Source organism: Nymphalis io, chromosome 4 (genome assembly GCF_905147045.1).
Source record: "Nymphalis io chromosome 4, ilAglIoxx1.1, whole genome shotgun sequence".
Taxonomy (NCBI): Eukaryota; Metazoa; Arthropoda; class Insecta; order Lepidoptera; family Nymphalidae; genus Nymphalis; species Nymphalis io.
In genome coordinates this window covers 12,518,720-12,539,842 of record NC_065891.1, presented here as the reverse complement: position 1 = coordinate 12,539,842, position 21,123 = coordinate 12,518,720, and the positions used below count along the sequence as shown (strand labels likewise).

Sequence of the window (21,123 nt, the reverse complement as noted above, 5' to 3'; positions counted from 1 at the left end):
AAGAACCGGTAAAAAATCAGTACTTACTTTTATATACACATTTTATAAGCAACTAAATTATAAGGGTTTGTAGAAAACTGGCACTAATTGTGAATTGAAGAATTATGTATTTTTTTTTAAATCTGTCGTATTTCATCATATTATTTTTATAATTTTATTTCTGCTTCAATTATGACTGACATTTATCAGAAGACCATCTCAGAAACTTGAATATTCCAATAAACTGGTTTTCCTTAACAAATATTGACCATTATTATTTAAATTATAAATGGAAATGTTATACATATTATTTAATTTTTTCCTAGAAGAAAATTAATCTTGAAATATTCAAGTTTCTGCGACGGTCTTTCGGTTGTTCTTTCGATCAACCTAAGTTATGGTAGCCAAAAATTTGATAATCTGAATTTAGTTATAAATAAAATAAAGTCTAATATAAATATGCTACTGCACATAATATATATAGTTGTTATTTCATTTTGTTTATTATTATTTTCATACTAGATAGTTCATAAAATTTTTATCAGGGAAAGGGAAATGTTACGTCGCAAAAAAACCACAAAAAATATAAATGCTCTAATAATATTAGCCGAGTGAAAATTTAGTGCCGTAACTATAGAAGAATGAGGAAATGTTTATACTACATGCCATTGAAGAGGAAAATTAATTTCAGAGTAGAGACGAGTCTTTAGATACACTATCAGTACGAATTATCATTAACATAAATTATTTATCGGATTAAAAGCGAGGTTGAAGATGACTATGAAAAACCTGGAATTGAAGAAAATCATTATTAAAAAATATATTTAGTAAGTATATTATTAATTACCTATCTATAAAAATCAAATCAATGTAATACATTTTTAATTTTTTTATTTATCTCCTGACAGTGCACTACTAAAAATGCAAAACAACCGTCACCTACATATAAGGCGAAAGGTTTTGCTTACTTGAAAAGAGATAAAAAAAATACATAATAGTGCAGGATTTGTGATGAACGATTTTTTTATAAAATAAATTTGTAAATGATAAAATTATTTAAATACAAAATATCATTGATTAAATCCACGAACTCAATGTCTCATTATGAATCTTTTTTACCTACTATCTCATCTGTGTCTAATAATATCAGGTATAATATCGCCGGAAAAAAAGAAAAATTATCCAATTAAAACATTTTTATAACGCTAAGTAACTACACGTTATAATAAATTAATATATATATATCGCCAGGAATGATTTCTAAATTTGTGTTTTTCTGAATGTGTGTGTAAAATACCTGTGTGAGGAATAAAAGTGAAAATTTATACAGCGCTACGTGAACGAGACAAAAAAGATATATAGGAAAACGAGTCGGTTTTTACACTGCCTAGTTATACAGAGAGGCAGCATTTCATCGGAAAATGAAGAAAAAATCGACGTTCGACCGCTCGGAACGTTTCGAAGTAGAACAATGTAGGTCGGTTCGGTCGGGTGGGTTCGTGCATCATCGCTGCCTCTCGTCAATGCTCGTCGGCCGGCGCACGCGCACACAACGCCGATATCGCCACGGCAGCAGTCGCGTACATCACACCGGGAATTTTCCCATTAAATAAATATATGGGATGCAATTTTTCTCGTAAATAGAGCGCGCGGAAATGGACTAATCGTTTATAACAATTAATCTTAACTTGTTTAAACATTTATTATTGAAGTGAACGAACTGTTCGAGTTGAAAATGTTGTGGGAGAATAATCTTAACGAGGAGACAGAGACGGTGAGTTTTCTATTCGACTTTAATTTGATATTTTAAAAACATTAATTTAATTATAATAAAATATAAAAAATGTTTTGTTACGTTTAAGTTTGGATGTGTGAGTGTACGCTCATGTACGTGTAAACTTTCTAGTTTTCGCTCGCTCGCTCCGTATTTGCATAAAACGTGAACGGTTTTTCATAATACAAACACATGGGCCGTTTAAAGAGCTTTTGGTTTGTAAATATTCATTATGCATCTCCATCACTGTGACATTGTTAGTAATCGCTTTATTAGATGTAAATAAATGTGGATTTTGACACCAACGTGCGGGTCGTCACGAATACATCTCTGTTCTATGTGATTCTACCATGAAATAATCCTGCGGAATAATATATTAATACTTCGTATTTCTAACATTAGTTAGAGATAATGTCACTTTATTTTTGTCAAGAATTTTTATAGTTCTAGTTGAACTTGTTTATTTACTTATTTTTAGTAACAATTTTATTCAAAAAATATTACAAATAACGTAAAAGAGATGATGTAAGTTAATTATTATCGTCGAAGCGAATTCATTGAAACAAACAAAAAGATAACTTATCAAATAATATGATTTATGAAAGGGATAGACCGATTGTTATAGAACGTGTGTGTAAACGAGAGGCAAATATATTGAAAGATACATTGGTATACGATGCCGAGATGGCCAAGAACTCGTGAATCTTAACCGATGATCGTAGGTTCAAACCCGGGCAAGGACCACTGAATTTCATGTCCTTAATTTGTGATTACAATTCATCTCTTGCTTGACGGTGAAGGAAAACATTGTGAGGAAACCTGCATGTGTCTAATTTCACTGAAATTCTGCCACATATGTATTCCAACAACCTGCATTGGAGCAGCTTGGTGGAATAAGCTCCAAACCTTCTCCTCAAAATATATAGGGATAGGATGCCTTAGCCCAGCAGTGGGACATTCACAAGCTGTTACTTACTTACATACATTGGTATTTATTGTATATATATTAATTGTATATATATTCCATGAAAATTTGATAGGAATAATAACTTTGAAGGTTTAAAGACAACTTAATGTATTTTTAATCTGTGCTAACATGATATATTATAATGTGGCAGCGAAATAACGTGAGGAATTTTAAATTTAGAATTGAGTATTGTTCGAATTAATTGCTTTTGTTTGTTTATATGCAAGATTCGATTAAAATAAAAACTATGATGAATTTTAGGAAAACATTTATCCGAAGTAGTATGTAATATAGAGTTGCACAAATAAACCACTATTATAAAAACTATTTTGGTTTTCATTTAAGAGATAAATGTTGATAGTCATTGTTCTATTATTAATTTTAAAAAATGTTATCATAAATGTAAATTTATATAAATTATAAGCAATTTGCGAATAAACTTTTCCATGATTAAAATATGCTAAAATGTTTTGATATTTCTTTCTATTAAATACAAGTTCTCTAAGTATTTACGCATATATTTGTAATATTATCTTGCTTATATGTTGACACAGGAATACAAATTAAATAATTTTATAATAATACTAGTTGTTAATTTTATAATAACAAGCCGAGATGGCCCTGTGGTAAGAACGCGTGAATCTTAACCGATGATCGTGGGTTCAAACCCGGGCAAGCACCACTGAATTTTCATGTGCTTAATTTGTGATTATAATTCATCTCGTGCTTTACGGTGAAGGAAAACATCGTGAGGAAACCTGCATGTGTCTAATTTCACTGAAGTTCTGCCACATGTGAATTCTACCAACCCGCATTGGAGCAGCGTGGTGGAATAAGCTCTAAACCTTCTCCTCAAAAAGAGGAGAGGAGGCCTTTAGCCCAGAAGTGGGACATTCACAGGCTGTTACGGTGTTACGGTACTAGTTGTTTTATCAAACTTTGAATGAAACGTGGTATTTCTTACTCATAAATATTGGTTGACGTTAGGCTTAGACTTTCTTTGGGTCCATAGTTATAAGTTATGCAACTTATGACCTTCCTTTATAATTGGGCTAACGTAAACGATAATATATAAATCGGACCGCAAATTCCAGAGATTACCGCGTTCAAACATACATACGCTCCAGCTTTGTAATATAAAGAATGGATACTGATGAAAGTTCATCTGATCTATTCATTATGTTGTTTTTATATAAATTTTATATTCTCAAGTAGAAAAAATTGCTTCAATGTCTTTTTTAATGATTTATTTCAAAATCTTCTATATTAATTTTAATAAACTTTCGATAATGTTATAAGATTAATGAAATTTAACTTTTTTATTTTGATAAAAAAATATTATTTCTACTAATATAATAATAAAACGGTTTAAAGTTTAATTAATTAATTTCAAAAGAAATAATTAGTTTTATATATATATATTGACTTGCTTGGTAATAGTTAGAATATCAATTTATCGAATCTAAGCTTCGAAACATTATACTATTCGATTATCTTTTAAAATTTACATAAAATGAAAAGCGTCAAGGAAAATTAAATTAAATCTTGATAGATAACATTGAATAATTATAAAATAATATTGAATAATAATTATAAAATTATTTAATTTGTATTCCTGTGTCAACATATAAGCAAGATAATATTACAAATACATGCGTAAATACTTTGAGAACTTGTATTTAATAGAAAGAAATATCAAAACATTTTAGCATATTTTAATCATGGAAAAGTTTGTTCGCAAATTCAAAATGAGGAGAGGAGGCCTTTAGCCCAGCAGTGGGACATTCACAGGCTGTTTCAGTTCAGTTCAGTTCAGATAACAATTATATTAAAAAAAAGCATAAACGTTCTATTAAATTATTTTATGATTATATTACTGACCTTTAAACTTTGATTTGTTTCATAAAATACAGTAATATTAACAAATAGATCAATCACTTTTTACGTAGAACAAGTTATATGGTATCAAGGATAAGAAAACTGTATATGTATAAACTTTTACTAATAAGATTTTACATGGTGGTACAAGCTCGTCTCGGTAGGTACCATTCACTCATCAGATATTCTACCGCAAAACAGCAGTACTTGGTATTGTTGTGTTCCGGTTTGAAGGGTAAATGGTTTCGAACTAAGATGATGTAATGGGGTGGTAAATATTTCTTACGCCGATAATGTCTATGGAAAATGCTGTCTTTTTACCATCATGATCAATTTCTCCATCTATTTTATTAAAAATAAAAAAAGTCGTGAAATCAACTCCTAACTATTTTTTCTTTTACTTACAATTATATTTTAGTATACGCAACCTCGATACCTTAACGTAAGACGTGTTAGTCAATGTGTTCTAAAAAAAATTGTATTGCTACTTTTTTTCTCATTTTTAATTATAAAAACAATAAAGTAGACTTACTATTGATTTTGTTGTAAGCAATTTTATTCTTAAATAATTTGAATAGACTACTTATAATTGCTACTCTATATAAAGCTAATACCAACAAATATAGCAATCCTCGCCGTAGTCCTATCAAAAAATTTTGGATAAGAGAATAAGCAAAACAATTTTTTTATCTCGATAAAATCGTCGATGTAGAGAAATGGGCTTGTTTTTTATTTATTATAATTATGTACAGAATATTCTGTTTCTCTCAATTAAAGTAAGGCACATTAATATACGTTTGCAAGTCGCCATTACTCGTGAAAGCGTTAACACGCGTGCCACTGTTTAAACACGTATTTATTGCACCAAGCTTACACAGTATACATTTTGTTTTAAATAGAATTTTAACTTGAACATATATATTTTTTATCTCATAAAAAAGGGTTTATAGGCAATCAAAACATGATCTCTACGACGACCAGGCAAGCCTCGGGCTTATGATAGAGTTTGCAAGGTCAATAAATTTAAAGTGGGATTGATTTCAATTATCTTCCGAGTTTGAAAAATTAGGTTTCGAATAAGCTCATAAATAAATGAAAAATCGAAGCGAATTGCATGTATATGGCATTTTAATGCATATTTACTGGCTTAGGATTTGTATCCAGGCACTAGACCAACGAAGCAGTCATTGACTCATATTAGTATTATAAAATCAACTACATTTTTAATTAACATCGACCAACATCAGCTTACATAAAACATATACACGTATACGATAGATACTGGCTACGTATTAACTTAAAAAATAAATCGTACAATATTATTATTTTTTTGTAACACAATACGTATTATTAAAAAGTGATAATTCAAATATCTAATAAAATATCAATTGATTTTAAACAACGAGTTAACGTATGTAAGTTACAAAAATAATTAATCATAAAAAAAATGACTACTTTACGAATTTATTTTCACTGTACATATCATTAAAATGTATTGCTATTAAAATTCATGAGAGCGTGGCTTTAATTTTCTTATATTTCATTATTTAAGACATACAAAAAATGATTTTAATATAATTAGTATGTTTTAAACGTATTGAAAATTACCAATAGAGATTTATTTGTTTGTTAAATTTCTTTGTTTTTCAAAGATATTGAAATATAAGTCTTTCTGTGACTAACTTATTTTTTAACTATACTAATTAATTAATTTAAATCATTCATTGCAAATACAATAATAAATAAAGCAAATTTCTTAATATAATTGATTGATGATAACGGCGTGGAGTATTTGTTAAATTTTCGGCAGGATATAATATATAAATTCCATTCCATTTGATTGACAAAACTTTGTTATTGAAATGGTAGAAAAGATTTTCTTGTCGATTCTTCTAGCTTAACATGATTTAGTACTGTAAAATTTTGATTTTAATGACGTTTAACTTAATAATATTAACTTATAGTGTACTTGGCCTTTTATATAGAGGTGAGCACTTGCAATCACGTTGCGTATTTGTTTTTAAATTATTGTTAAATGAGTTAGAAAACAATTATATAATTACAATGTTTTATATACAATCATAATTCTTGTAAATTTGTTATCTCAGGGTCTCGTTTATGTAATACGTCATTCGTTACAACTTCCGACATTTGCTTGTATCAATCGTAATGTTCCAATCAATTAATTTGATCTCTTGTGTCCGTATGTTAAGTACTTACTAATAAAAAATGCGCGGTGATCAAAAACTGTTAATGTTTTAACTAATTAATGTATTTTTTACTTTTGTTTTTTCTTTCGTTTTATCTGATTAAATACAAGAGGATTCTACGAGGTCATCTGGGTAATGCCCCACCCACTGATTAATTGTTCTATATCAATTAATTAAATTATTGAGTTTCAGCACAAGGGACATAGCCATAATTCTCGTCATACAGTCATCGAGCTTTTGCTCGTCTGCTTTCTTATCATCCCATTTGAAGGGTGAGTGAGCCAGTGTAATTACAGGCACAAGGGACATAACATCTTAGTACCCAAGGTTGGTGGCGCATTGGCGATGTAAGCGATGGTTAACATTTCTTACGAAGTCAATGTCTATGGGCGTTGGTGACCATACGCTCGTCTGCCTACCTTTTCTTATAAAAATATATATAAAATAAAAATTGATAGCAATCATTAATTAAGACGTGAAGACAAATGCTTTTAATCATCTTATTTTAAAAACAGGTTAAGTATAAACAGACCTTGAAAAAAATTTGCAAAGATCATGCTCACCATATAAATTAAATTTAAAAGTCAACGAACAACGTGACGAATTAACTCCCGAGTTTCGTGATATAAAAAGCATGCTAGTAATAAAATAATAACGCAGCATACACTCAACTCAAAGACAGATTTGTCTTGGTCTTATATACCACCTTATTCGAATTATGGGGTGAAATCTTTACCTTTTTATTTTCAGTAAGCCAGTCTTCGAGTCTTAAGTTTGTAGTCAGATCATTTAGCTTAAGAACTCGGAAACGTTTACTGAAGGTCATATCTTTGTTGTTTTCCCAAACCAGTTACAAGCGAACGAAGCGAATATTAATCCTATCATGTTGTATTAAAGTTGATTTCCCAACGAAGTTTAGATTGTAGATTTTTTTTTCAAGATATAGCAGATGTCTAGGTGATAAATTTTTATAGGTTAATTTTTATTGTTGTTTAATGGCTTGTACATGTAAATTAATAGCCTGCTAATATTACTTTGTCAAATTTAATAGTTGATTAAATCAATATGATCTCGCTCGAAGTAATTTATACAATTATAATATAGTTAGCAAGTTACTGTAATTTATAATTATATGTTGAATTATTTAAAAAATCAAAGTAATTAAAATAATGTAATCAAAGTAATAAAAAGCTTTTAATATCGGCTTACCGTTTTCAATTAATGTGCTACATATAAGAATTGTATTTTCGTATTACAATAGTGTATAAATAGAATTCAGGAAGTTTTAAATGACGTTATACAGCAATATACTTATATACAAATAGATTAACGATAATAATATTATGTAGGTATCTATTTTCACATTAATTGGTTTACAATGTCAGTAACAGTACAGTAACAGCCTGTTAATGTCCCACTGCTGGGCTAAGGCCTCCTCTCCCTTTTTGGGAAGAAGGCTTAGAGCTTATTCCATCACGCTGCTCCAATGCGGGTTGATAGAATACACATTTCAATGAAATTAGACGCATGCAGGTTTCCTCACGATGTTTACCTTCACCGTCAAGCACGAGATGAATTACAATTACAAATTAAGCACATGAAAATTCAGTGGTGCTTGCCCGGGTTTGAACCCACGATCATCGGTTAAGATTCACGCGTTCTAACTAGGCCATCTCGGATTTTTTTACAATGTCAATACATTGCAATATATGGCAATTTAATCTTACAATTTCTTCCATATTTTATGAAACATATGCGAATGAATCTAAACGTATATTAGTCACCGAGTGTAAAGTTTACTCAGCGTAAAACTATTTATAGTGACCTCAGAGCAAGTTCGTCGTGAATTTAATTATGATGTATAATTTTAAGAATAATACGCAGCTGCTTAATAAATAATTGTCGTATAATTTACATAATAATAAAGACCGAGATGGTTCAATAGTTCTGAACACAATCTGCATCGTAGTTTGCGTATTCAAATCTGAATTTTCATGATTATTTTTTTCTGCTCATTATAATTAATCTTGTGGTCCATAGGGACGGAAATCATCATGAGGATCTGCCTGTATCTGATGAAAATCTATCATTGTATACATTAAAAAATATTAGACCAGCAAGCAAGGCTTCTTATGAAAACTGTTGCTTTTTTTTTTAATGTCTCAGACTGCACTCCATTACACGAACTATAAGAACTATTTTATTCCATTTATGTACGCATATTAATAACAAAATGTAAACAGTGTACTAATTTAAAAATGAGCATGAAAAAGTTTGAAATATTTTCCCGCGATTATAAAACTGTGTCCGAGTTCTAGTTCAAATTCTTTTCTCATGCTAGTGAGCATAACACGAACTACTCATTCGTGTTGTAGCAATTAGTGTAATATAGAATTTAATATGTATTACTTTTACAGAAGTTGTATTATTTTACCATTAACGTTTCCATATACATATACCATTCGAGTATAGTCTTACAGAAATATTTGTTGAAAAATTATTTGCAACAGGTACAGTACATAGATTCGACCGAGAAAAATCAACAAGAAACGCAGTAGATGTTTTCACCAATTAATTTGATTTATTAAGAGAATCCAATTATAAGAAACCGCGTTTAAGTACTGTTTTTATTGTAATTAATTAGTATAAGATGAAGAGCAATTAGGGATTATTATATCGTACAATGTTGTTTATTCATTAATTAGATACAAGCTATTTGTTTAATCATATTATCTAACAAATAGACCATAGACAAAACAAATTCGTAGACATGCCAAAGTGTCAAATACATGAGACATTCAAAAACTTCATTCAATAGGACGGTTCGTACATTTCATAACAGTGAACGGTCAGAGAGATTTTGGCGATTGTTCGCGAGTCGATTTTCACTCGTCTCTATTCGGGTCGAGGACACCGCTTCTGGTTTAAGTTACGTGATCTGAGTCTAAGTTAACACAATACATGGATGAGATATGACTCATAAACCGAATGACGTCAGAAATTTCGAGAGATTTTGTGTAAAGGTGAAGTTAAAATTATTCATCAATTTATTTTAGAAATTATATTTTTTAGTAATTTTTTATCTGATGGAATTCGATTATAATTTCATAGTTTCGAAATTCAAAAAATGCAAGAGCAACGGAATAGTTTATACGCTTAATTGTGCTAGTTTGTTGTTTTCCTCCTTCATATATATTTTCCTCAATTTTTCAATAATGATGATGAACATTTTTTTTTTTAAATAAATTACTGGGCGAATAGTAGTTGAATTTAAAAACATTCGAAAAAGGTTTTATATGTTATCAGATAAAATAATTTGTGATATGTCTTTTTATATCACGATATATAGGTATATCATATGATACGTATATCATAATTTAGATCAATAATCAAAACCTGAAAATTATATTAATAATTAATCCGTGATAATAATGCGTATTACGATTCGATAAATTTTGTTATTTAAATAATCAATATTATTAAGTACAATATAAAAACATTTTATTGACATAACATCTTTTTTATATACTATTTGCATCATTGTATGAAAAAAAAAAACAAATTCCTAACGAAGGCCGTTAGGTTCAGTGTTGCAAGGCTTCCAGACTTTCCATCTCGGAGTGTGATTCACAATATTGCGAATATACGAGACCCTAACAGGTAAATAAGAAACGAATAAAATACACATTTAGTAAGTCCCACAAATGATTCAGTTTTTATTTATAATATTCATTTATTTAATTTTCGTTCCAATTTCTAGGAAATTTTATTTATCGAAAGGTCGCGTTTGTTTATATCATGAACGTAACTTTATTTTTTAAGTTCTAATAATAATATTATTTTAATTTACAAAATAATTAAATTAAAATTACCGATAATTGGGATTTCATTCCACGCAAGTATCAATTGAATTAAAAAAATGCTTAATCTGTGTTTAACATCGTAAGGAAACCTGTATATGACAAAAGAGAAATACGTTACAGAACGAAATACGAAGACAAAAATAATTCCCAAAAAAGCAAAGGCACAAAAAACGATTATAAAATTTAAAAAAAAAAAAACGATTTCGAGTTTTATGGCATAAAATTTGTCCAGCCTTCGCGTGCTATTTTAATTAATATGGCTTTATGCTTTTGTTATCCAACTCGATTCTATGCCAAAAATATGCAAACCTAAGGTATAATTTATCATTGTTTTTCTTTATACCAAATTTTCGTGTCGCAAAAATATAGTCTTAATATTTGGAATTCGTAAAAAAAATATTCTTTTATAGTGATTTAATCAGTAGTAAATTGTTAATTTTGATATCGTTTAACAATCGATAACGTTTTCACTCCGAGTCGAAAACATATTTCACTAAAGGCAATTGACAAGTAAATGCTAAATGGAATTTTAGTGGAATTTTACCTCATTCGGCGACATTTGAAGATCACAAATCCTTTTTTTATATTTACTTTATGCTTACATGCCGAGAGTCGAGATGGCCCAGTGGTAAGAACGCGTGAATCTTAACCGATGATCGTGGGTTCAAACCCGGGCAAGCACCACTGAATTTTCATGTGCTTAATTTGTGATTATAATTCATCTCGTGCTTGACGGTGAAGAAAAACATCGTGACGAAACATGTATATGTCTAATTTCACTGAAATTCTGCCACATGTGTATTCCACCAAACCGCATTGAAGCAGCATGGTGGAATAAGCTCCAAAACCTTCTCATCAAAAAGGAGAGGAGGCCTTAGCCCAACAGTGGGACATTCACAGGCAGGTTACTGGTATCCTTACTTAAATAGCTATTGGGCTTTTCTGTCAAATAATTCTCATCAACAGCCGAAGTTAAGGAGTAATGGTTTCGTATAACATGTTAAGTCATTGTTCTCGCGCCTAATCTCCCGTCGGGTTATATTGCTGTCCGAGTTATGATTACAACGGGATCCCAAAAATCGTTCAAAAATATTCAATTGTAAAATTTAAGGGAACCGTAAATTACTTGACATATTACAATGACTTTTTAGATGATTTCACACCTTGGTAATTTCAAATAAAAAAAATGGAATATCTGATCTGAAGTTTTTATTTTCGGGGCTGGTAGATTATTGATCAATAAGCAAGTACAATTCTTCTATATTGAATAAAGTTTTTAGACTTTGACCCTGGGCATATCTAGTCTAGTCATTGTGATAAGCTGTTGTCATTATAAAATATTTTTATAAGAAAATATAACCAAAGAAAATATTTTTTTCAACGATTAATAAAAACATAATATTTTTTGAAATAACTTATTGTATATCAAGTAATCTACGATATTATTGATAATATAATTTTTTTGTCTATTTATAACATTAGCATTACTCGATTGGTGTATTATTCTCACTTGGACATTGTACTTGTATTTCATTGGCTACGATTAAGCCCGAACCTTAAACTGATACTAATTTAAATTATTCTTTTTTTAGTAAGAAAAAAAAACGTACTGCTTAAATTATTTAATATTGAGTTCTACGAGAAAACTATTTGTGTGAAAGGGATAGGTACAGTTTAGTCACTGAACATTGTATTGTAAAATAGTAATATAATACATAATCATTGTTCTCATATAAATACTCTCGAGTATATATTGTTGCGTTATTATACTGATCGAGCGAGTGAAAGGTACTTGCGTCATATTAATTCGTGGTAGGTATATGTAACGACCTTGTGAAACTGCACTAAATTATAGTAAACGGTGTTTCTTGATCCTTTGTCTTATATTAATAGTTCATTGAATAAACTTTTAGTTATAGAAATATGTTTGAGTGGTTTGTTGTTTTTTATTTATTTAATAGTATTAATAGTATATATTTTTTTATTATAACAAGGACATTATTTATTATTTAATTTTGACATTTTTAAAAATTACTGATGATTTTCTGTTCCTTTTAATTTGAATTTTTTTTAGATTGAATCTGGAAGTGCTATGTACACTTGTAATTGACATGCATATTAGATACACTATTATTGTTTTATAAATTAATTTTTTTAATGCTTTATATGTATGTTGTAAGTGAGCTATTACAAATAAATAAATAAACAAGTATCTACATATAAACATATGTACTAGGAATATGTATATAAATATATATAAATACTATAAGAACACTGTCAAAGTTATTAATTATAACATTTTATTGATCTAAAATATTGGAATTATTTATTTAAATGATAAAAATATATCATGATATATTTTAATCAGTTTCATAATCGTTTTAACGCATAAAGATATTTTTCGTTATTAATCAAATTAGAGATTAATTAAAACAAAAAAAAGCTCGAACAACTATTTTTATCTTATCTTAATTATTGAAATCGAAAAGGTTAAGAATTCTAAAACCTGATTTACGAAACCAATATTTCTGCTTCATTAAAACATTAAAAAATAATTACAAATAAATCTGGCGCCATGATCGACTATACCCAATTTGAAACAAGCTGTAAAATATTTAAAAAATAATGCTTTTTTAAGTCTGTTGCTAGGTCGAAACAACCATCAAAAACACATAGAAAAAACACCTTTATGAAACAGATATAATGACTAAAATAAAATGTATATTTAAAAACTTAATTTTCAAAACATACGTGAAGTCTATTATTCTTACAAACGAATGAAAGCCCTATAAAGAAGTGATAGAATTTATTATTCCATGTGCTTAGTAAAGGCGTTATGTGCTCGTATATAAGACGCCATCTTGTTTCACCGTGAGCGGGAAAACCAGAGGCCTTGAAGACCTGTTTTGTTTGATCTTACAGACGGAGCACTGAGCTTTGTGCCAACAAATGTTCGATTAAGCAAAGTTCGATTATGATTATGTATTTATCAAACAACAAATACGATTATTTAAGACTTAATACATAGACAAAATAATATTTTCTATTTTTTATAGATTGACAAAGTTTTAAATAAAACAAAATTAATAATTTTATTAGCACAAATTTTATTTTTGAAGTTTTTATGCGTCGTTATTAAAACTATACAATCGCATTAACCTTTTAATTACAATGACAAACAAAACGCTAACGTTAAAAAACATACAAGACACGTGTCAGTGTATTGTTATTTTTTATCTGTGTTTTTTATTAAAAACTTGTTAATTTATTTTATTAGAAACTTTAAATTATTTCTTATTTGATAAAATGAGATAAGTAATATTATTTGAATAGAAACTATGGCATATTCGATTTACGAGAATAAGTTTAGTTAAGACTTTGTTTATTTTGTATACAGTCTAAAATAATTTATTTTGATGGGACTATTGCTGTCCTTGCTAACTAAATATATTAGAAGGAGATGACATTTAGTCTTGTCAAAGTTTAGTTAATACTGCGTACAATAGAAATCAGCACCGTTGTTTTAATATATTCCTTATTTATATTTATTTATATTGTATGTATATATTACCTATGTTAGAAAAGATCTTATCGAGAATTGAATAAATTATGCGGCATATTTAAATGTTAATTATATCTATCTTGGTTTCTATTTTAACTTTTTGAAATTACATGGAAAAAATAGCGAATATTAATCACTTATATGTTATAAGTTAGATTTCATAGAAACGCATAAATTTAAATAAAATTGTATTAATCAAATTGAATTTAAAAAACTTTTCAATTAAAAAGTATTAATTTGGTTTTGGAGTATTGAAAAAATATCAAAACAGAAAAAGAAACGAAATAAATTCTTTATAAGAAAAAACAACTCTGGCGGTTATTTAATAAATGTCTTGATCCAATATCTTCTAGTCTAAAGTCTAGACTGACTATGCCAGAATCGAAATGCCACTCTCGAAAAAGACTACCCTGCATGTGCACGAGCACAATTACACTCGTTATTCCTTCAATTTCATAATCCAATAGGATGGCAAGTCGGTTTCCACCCACGATAGTGTTAGCACTGCCAACTACGATTTAATCCAGGATCTTGAGGTGTGAAGGCTCATAATCTATCTATAATACCAAAGTGGCAGTCACATATACACTCTAGTATATAAAATACTAAAGGGTTAATGTTTGACAATAGAAACAATACCAAAAATATTAATCCACGGCGATTAACTGACGTCAAACTAATAACATTGTCTTCTGTGACGCGTAGTGTCAAGCTATCTTATCAAGTAACTCTGCACTTTGTTCCCGAGATAACTCTTAGATAAACTCTAGAATAAATTCTGATAGAGACAAAAAAAATCTAAGTGACACACCGACGTTTTGAGTTGCATGTTGTCGAATTTGTTTTAAATATAATATAATTAGATTCAATTAATTTTAACTTTACAATCCGTACATTTCTTTATAAATGAGTTATGATGCTATACTGGAGATACAAAATATGTGCAAAAGATTATTATCAGGTATTTTTATTTAATTTTTAATCTTTTATAATAAGCAAATAAACAAGTACGCCAAGTCTGTTGTACAAAATATCTAAACTACATCAATCTGACAGAATTTAAAAACTAGCTATCCTTTTTTAACACTATATACAAGAGACGGACCAATATACGGTTAAATAAATTAAAAGATTTCGTACAACAGAATCGGCAATAATATTAATGTAATTAAAAACAGCCGAGATGGCCTAGTGGTTAGAACACGCGAATCTTAACCGATGGTCGTAGGTTCAAACCCGGGCAAGCACCACTGAATTTTCAAGTGCTTAATTTGTGTTTATAATTCATCTCGTGCTTGATGGTGGAGGAAAACATCGTGAGGAAACCTGCATGTGTCTAATTTCATTGAAATTAAGCCACATTTGTATTCTACCAACCCGCATTGGAGCAACGTGGTGGAATAAGCTCTAAACAGTCTCATCAAAAGGGAGAGGAGGCCTCAGCCCAGCAATGGGACAATAACAGACTGTTACTATACTGTACTGCAATTAAAAATAAATATTGATTTAGTTTTAATGTTATATGTTTAAGGTGAGCAAATGCTTTGCAAGGAAATGGCTAACATCATTGGAAATTTGCTGTCGGTTAGAGTTTGTTGGCCTTTATACATTTTATCGACTATAATATCCATCTACTACCTTGTTATCAGATGTATTGATAACACAATACAAGCAACATAGTGGATTATATGAAATGGGTAGAGGATTAGTAAGTAGATTTATAAACGTAATGGATATTATGGAGGGATGGATTCGCTTTATGACGATACCAATTTAATTCTCTTTCTATTTACTTTCTTTTTTACCCTTATTTTATTTAAATAGATAATGGAAAGCGGTCCCCTTCGTTCTTAGACGCTTCTTATTCCTTCAATGCGTCAACCATGTGATCTAAAATGCTCATTTATTCCTGTAATTACACTGGTTCACTCACCATTCAAAGCGAAATATAGTCTTCAAATTATTGATACTTAAAGGTACAATACTGATAAGTAATTGGTATCAACCCAGACATCCTTCTTAACTATGTCTACTTTGATAAATTGATATCATTGATTAATTATTTAAACTTTTTTTATACATATTACAATCAAAAGTATACAATACTGCAAAATCAACTAGTAGATTTCACTTAATGGCATGTTTAAGCCCTGGATACAACCCTCTCATCACATACTCTACCGCCGAACAATAATAAACTGGCCTAAAGGTTCAGTGAGCCAGTGAAACTCCAGGCATAAAGGAACATAACATTTAAAGATAGTGGCGCATTGGTTATGTATGGTATGAGTATTACAGGTAGCCATGTTGCAAGACTATCAGCCTGTTATAATTAAAAAAAAATTTGAAGGTTGTTAATGATTACAGCAAAGTCAAAGTTATTTGCATGAATATCCTTAAGGCTTTTTCGTATATATATCTAGTTGTTTTTTACTCATATTATGTATGCGAGGTGGGCGTGTCGTTGTATTGCTTGTATAAATAGGTGAAGTACTAAAAATAACTAATGACCTTAGCATGGCATTGCGATCAGTTGTATTTATAACAAAGTCTTAATATAAATAAGATAAATATTCCCAAATGATTTTAACTTTTAAGAATCGTAACAGCCTGTGAATTTCTCACTGCTGGGCTAAGGCCTCCTCTCCCTTTTTGAGGAGAAGGTTTGGAGCTTATTCCACCATGCTGCTCCAATGCGGGTTGGTGGAATACACATGTGGCAGAATCTCAGGGAAATTAGACACATGCAGGTTTTCTCCCGATGTTTTCCTTCACCGTAAAGCACGAGATGAATTATAATCACAAACACAAATTAAGCATATGAAAATTCAGTGGTGATTGCTCGGGTGAACCCACTATCATCGGTTAAGATACACGTGTTCATACCACTGGGCCATCTCGGCTGTTACGTTCATCGAGTAAATCAAAGCTTTGATTGATTAATTAGGCGTTTTACTCGATAAATGATGATACATGAAAAAATATTCGTTGATATCCATGTAGAATAAATAATAATAATTCAGCTGTATTTAATTAACAATTTAACTTGATTGTCGGAAAAGAGTAACTACTAAGATTCTTCACCGTTCTTGACGTTACGGCTTTTGATTTAATTTATTATTGTAAAATGACGAAACGAAAGTGCTCGCTAGAGCTTACTTTAATATAGTATATTGATTTAACTTAATTCGTTTATTTCACGGTAAAGTATTTCTTTTAAGGAATCGGTTTGTTGGATTTGTTGGAACTTATTCACCATCTTAGTTTTTTATTTGCTCGACGTGGTAAGTAAGCCCAGGATTATACGCGTTAGTCAGATGGCATTTCCGATTACATAACGCATTATGTTTATCTATTGGCGATTCTATAAACGTGCGCCTGCGCTGTTTTGATTCAGTAAGCCTTTCTCGACCCTTTGTTGAAATGAAACATTGAATGATAATTTGATATTCAATAATACATTTGCAAGCGCGTGATGGGTTTATGAATATACTATTTGTTTTGTTATGAAATATTTTTTTATTACTTCTATCAAGTATTACATAGCAAGTAATGTTATTATATAGTAATCCGAAATATGGAACACGATTTAATAACGACACGAGGTAATAAATAATCCTTATATTTACGTTTTTAGTTACTCAATTTAGGTATTAAGTAAATTATATACCATTACAAATAAGAAAAAAAGATTTATTTCGTATTTTAAAACGTTACTGATTATATTGTGTATACTACTAAAGCCTCGTATGACGTCATAATTTCTGAAAAATATACGCACGTGATTTTTATACTTTTTTGTGAATATACGATATTCTAGCCTACCCGATGCCAGATCCGGTAGCATAGTGATACATTTACAAAATAAAACGAAATCACTCGATATAATATATTTTATTATATGGGGCACAAGGTCATTGAATCAATATTATAATTATGAGGCGTAATATTTTTTTACAAAAGTATATTATTTTATGATTTGTTTAACTTACATTATGCATACATTGTAAGTTTGTTGAAATAATATCTTTAACCTCAATTGACCTCAACTAACAAAAACTTATCTTGTTTTATTCTATATTTTGTAAATATGTCCATATAATAGCACATTTGGCCATGGCCAATGGCCAGGCCATGACATCATGTCACGTGGTACAAGACCACTGCAGGGTTAAACCTTTTCTCCTGTGCTGAAAAAAAGCTTGAAGCTTATTCCATTTATGTATTTATATATTTAATGTAATGAATAATCATATTGTTTAATAATTAATTAAATGCAAAAGTATTTTCAATTATTTTTTTTTCATTTCACACATAACCTACAAGCTCGTCGATGTCTTTTTTATGAGTGTTAAAATGAGACGCACGTGACGCGCAAAACGTACTCTTTTCCTATGATTATAATAAAAGAGATGATTTTACTCCATGCTACATATTACGTACACATATAATTCTAGGAATAGCAATAGAGATATACGGATGATATTCATAAAACACGTTAATGAAATTTTGCTTTCATTCCAATGAAATAGAGTTCATTTTACCTTTTATACAATTGGGTTTGTGTTCTTTTAGCATGTTGTCGTGTACGTAAACAATTATATCACGAACTAAAGTTTTTCCCACGTGTTTCACGTCACATAAAACCTGCGGCTGTGTGTGTAATTTGATGTTTGTATGTGTGGGGCAGTTTTATAATTAGAATATGAATGAAACTAAGACTCGTGACGTCATCGTTTCTTAGCCTATAACAGTGCAGTTGGTTATTTTATTTTTACGTTCAGTTTCTTTACAATGTAGTGGGTTAGGTTCTTTTTTCAAACTGATTTTCTTATGTGGATATCCCCTTAATGAATATCTCTGTATTCGAATTTTAAATTTATACCGATACAATTGATAACAATTACTCATAGCTTTGGATAATATATTACGGCTAAAATGAGCTAATAAATTAAAGCAAGAAAATATTAAAGCAAGAATAATTTGTCGAATCGGATTGATAGTTTGACAGAGACAACTAAAAGATCTCCAGCTAAATAATATTATAGTAGTAGAATACATATAGCTAACAGAAATAGCACTATGTCATCATAATAATCTAACATACATAAAATGTTTAATCATCCGTATGTAATATTTTGAATCGTTTGTAAAAAATTATAACGTCAGCGGATAGGACCCGAAACACGAAAAATGTATAGTTATTATACGCAATCAAAATCAATACACGTTTGTTACTTGTATTTTTTTTTTATAAAATAGGTAGGCAGACGAGCGTTTGGGCCACCTGATGGTAAATGTTCACCAACGCCTATAAACATCGGCGTTGCTAGAAAGGTTAATCATCGCTTACATCGCCAATGCGCCACCAACCTTGGGAACTAAGATGTTATGTCCCTTGTGCCTGTAATTACACTGGCTCACTCACCCTTCAAACCGGAACACAACAATACCAAGTACTGCTGTTTTGCAGCAGAATATCTGATGAGTGTAGTACTAATACCACCCCAGACGAGCTTGCACATAGCCCTACCTCCAGTAAAATGGTAACAGTTTTTTTAATTTTTATTTTAAAATATTATTAGTAATAATATTATAAAGAGATACGTTCAGCTTATATTGTAGTATTGAATCAAAAACTATTAAATAAATTTGACTGATACGTTCCACATTACCATTTCTCACATTTATAATTTTTTCAGAATATACAAAAATTATTTGGTATGTAAATATTCGTATATTGTATTTTTAGCAAAATACGGTAACGTAGTCAGAGAGAAATATTTACTATTACAAATATTTTATAATAGTAAGCGTATATTACCTTGAGTATACCAGATCAATTGTTTTTTCTTACATCTTCCATTGTTTATATATTTTTTGTTCTTTAACGACACAATAACTTTAGTTAAATTCGTAACAATGTCTAAATCCTTATCACATTGAATTATAAATATTGGAGCATATATTATTTTATGATTTGCAATATAAGTAGGTTAAATTAGAAGAATTTCTAGTCGGTTTTTCGACATGGAATCTACTTAAATTTCGAACTTGTTAATTTACTTTATCTGTAAAATGATTGAACGATTCAAAAATGATGAAACGACTTTTATAAAGCATGTTATTGGTTTTCATAATAGAAATGTTAATCAACATATATACATATATGTAGTGTATATATGTATTAAGATAAATATACAATCGATACTAAGAAATTGTATAATGGTTCCAAGGTATTGTCATTCTAGGATCCTTTATGGGATTTTCAAGTCTTGTTCAGTATTATTAATAACATAATATAGGCGTTTTGGAATAACCAGTTTGAATTTATAAATAAATAATGGAATATTAATTACATTATCACGTGACACGCATTAAATTATTCAATGTTCACGTTGCATTATCAATTGATATAATAGTATTCAATTAAAGTATATTTATATTTACATACACAGCTTGTTTAACACAATAATTTTTGGTCCGAAAATAGATAACATAATACAATAAATTGTTCTTTAAGTATGCTTTGCGTTCAAGCAATCGTTATTTTAAAAATGATTTTGTAATTTATTAATAATACGTTGTTGTTCAAATGTTTATATGTAATGCATATCTTTATATAACTATTCTATAACATACATTTCTTATGATAAAACAAATGATAAAATCAAGTCAAACCCTGCTAAATCACGCGTAGAATACATAGACTCGTATACACACAAATTAAGAAGCTCTTACAAAGTCGGTTAAATATATAAACGATCACGCTATATAGCCGCCTAATTTTTTTTATCACGCTGGAAAATAGCTTTACGCGTTTCCCCCACGAGTACAGTGGAGGGGTATGTGGGACTCGCCGATGTCCAAGGCGCCGAGTGCGCCCCACT

The 21,123-nt window shown here is 29.6% G+C and overlaps 1 protein-coding gene across 2 annotated transcripts in view; it reads left to right on the top strand.

Annotated features, from left to right (window-relative positions):
- The first annotated feature begins 1,468 nt into the window (after positions 1-1,468).
- The window catches only part of LOC126768138 (DNA-binding protein D-ETS-4), a 37,001-nt gene continuing 17,346 nt past the window's right edge, over positions 1,469-21,123 (top strand). For both annotated transcript variants that reach the window (XM_050486067.1, XM_050486066.1), the window contains exon 1: positions 1,469-1,753. In XM_050486067.1, coding sequence (XP_050342024.1) covers positions 1,715-1,753 — 39 coding nt within the window. In that variant the 5' untranslated portion in view covers positions 1,469-1,714. The remainder of the gene's footprint in view (positions 1,754-21,123) is intronic.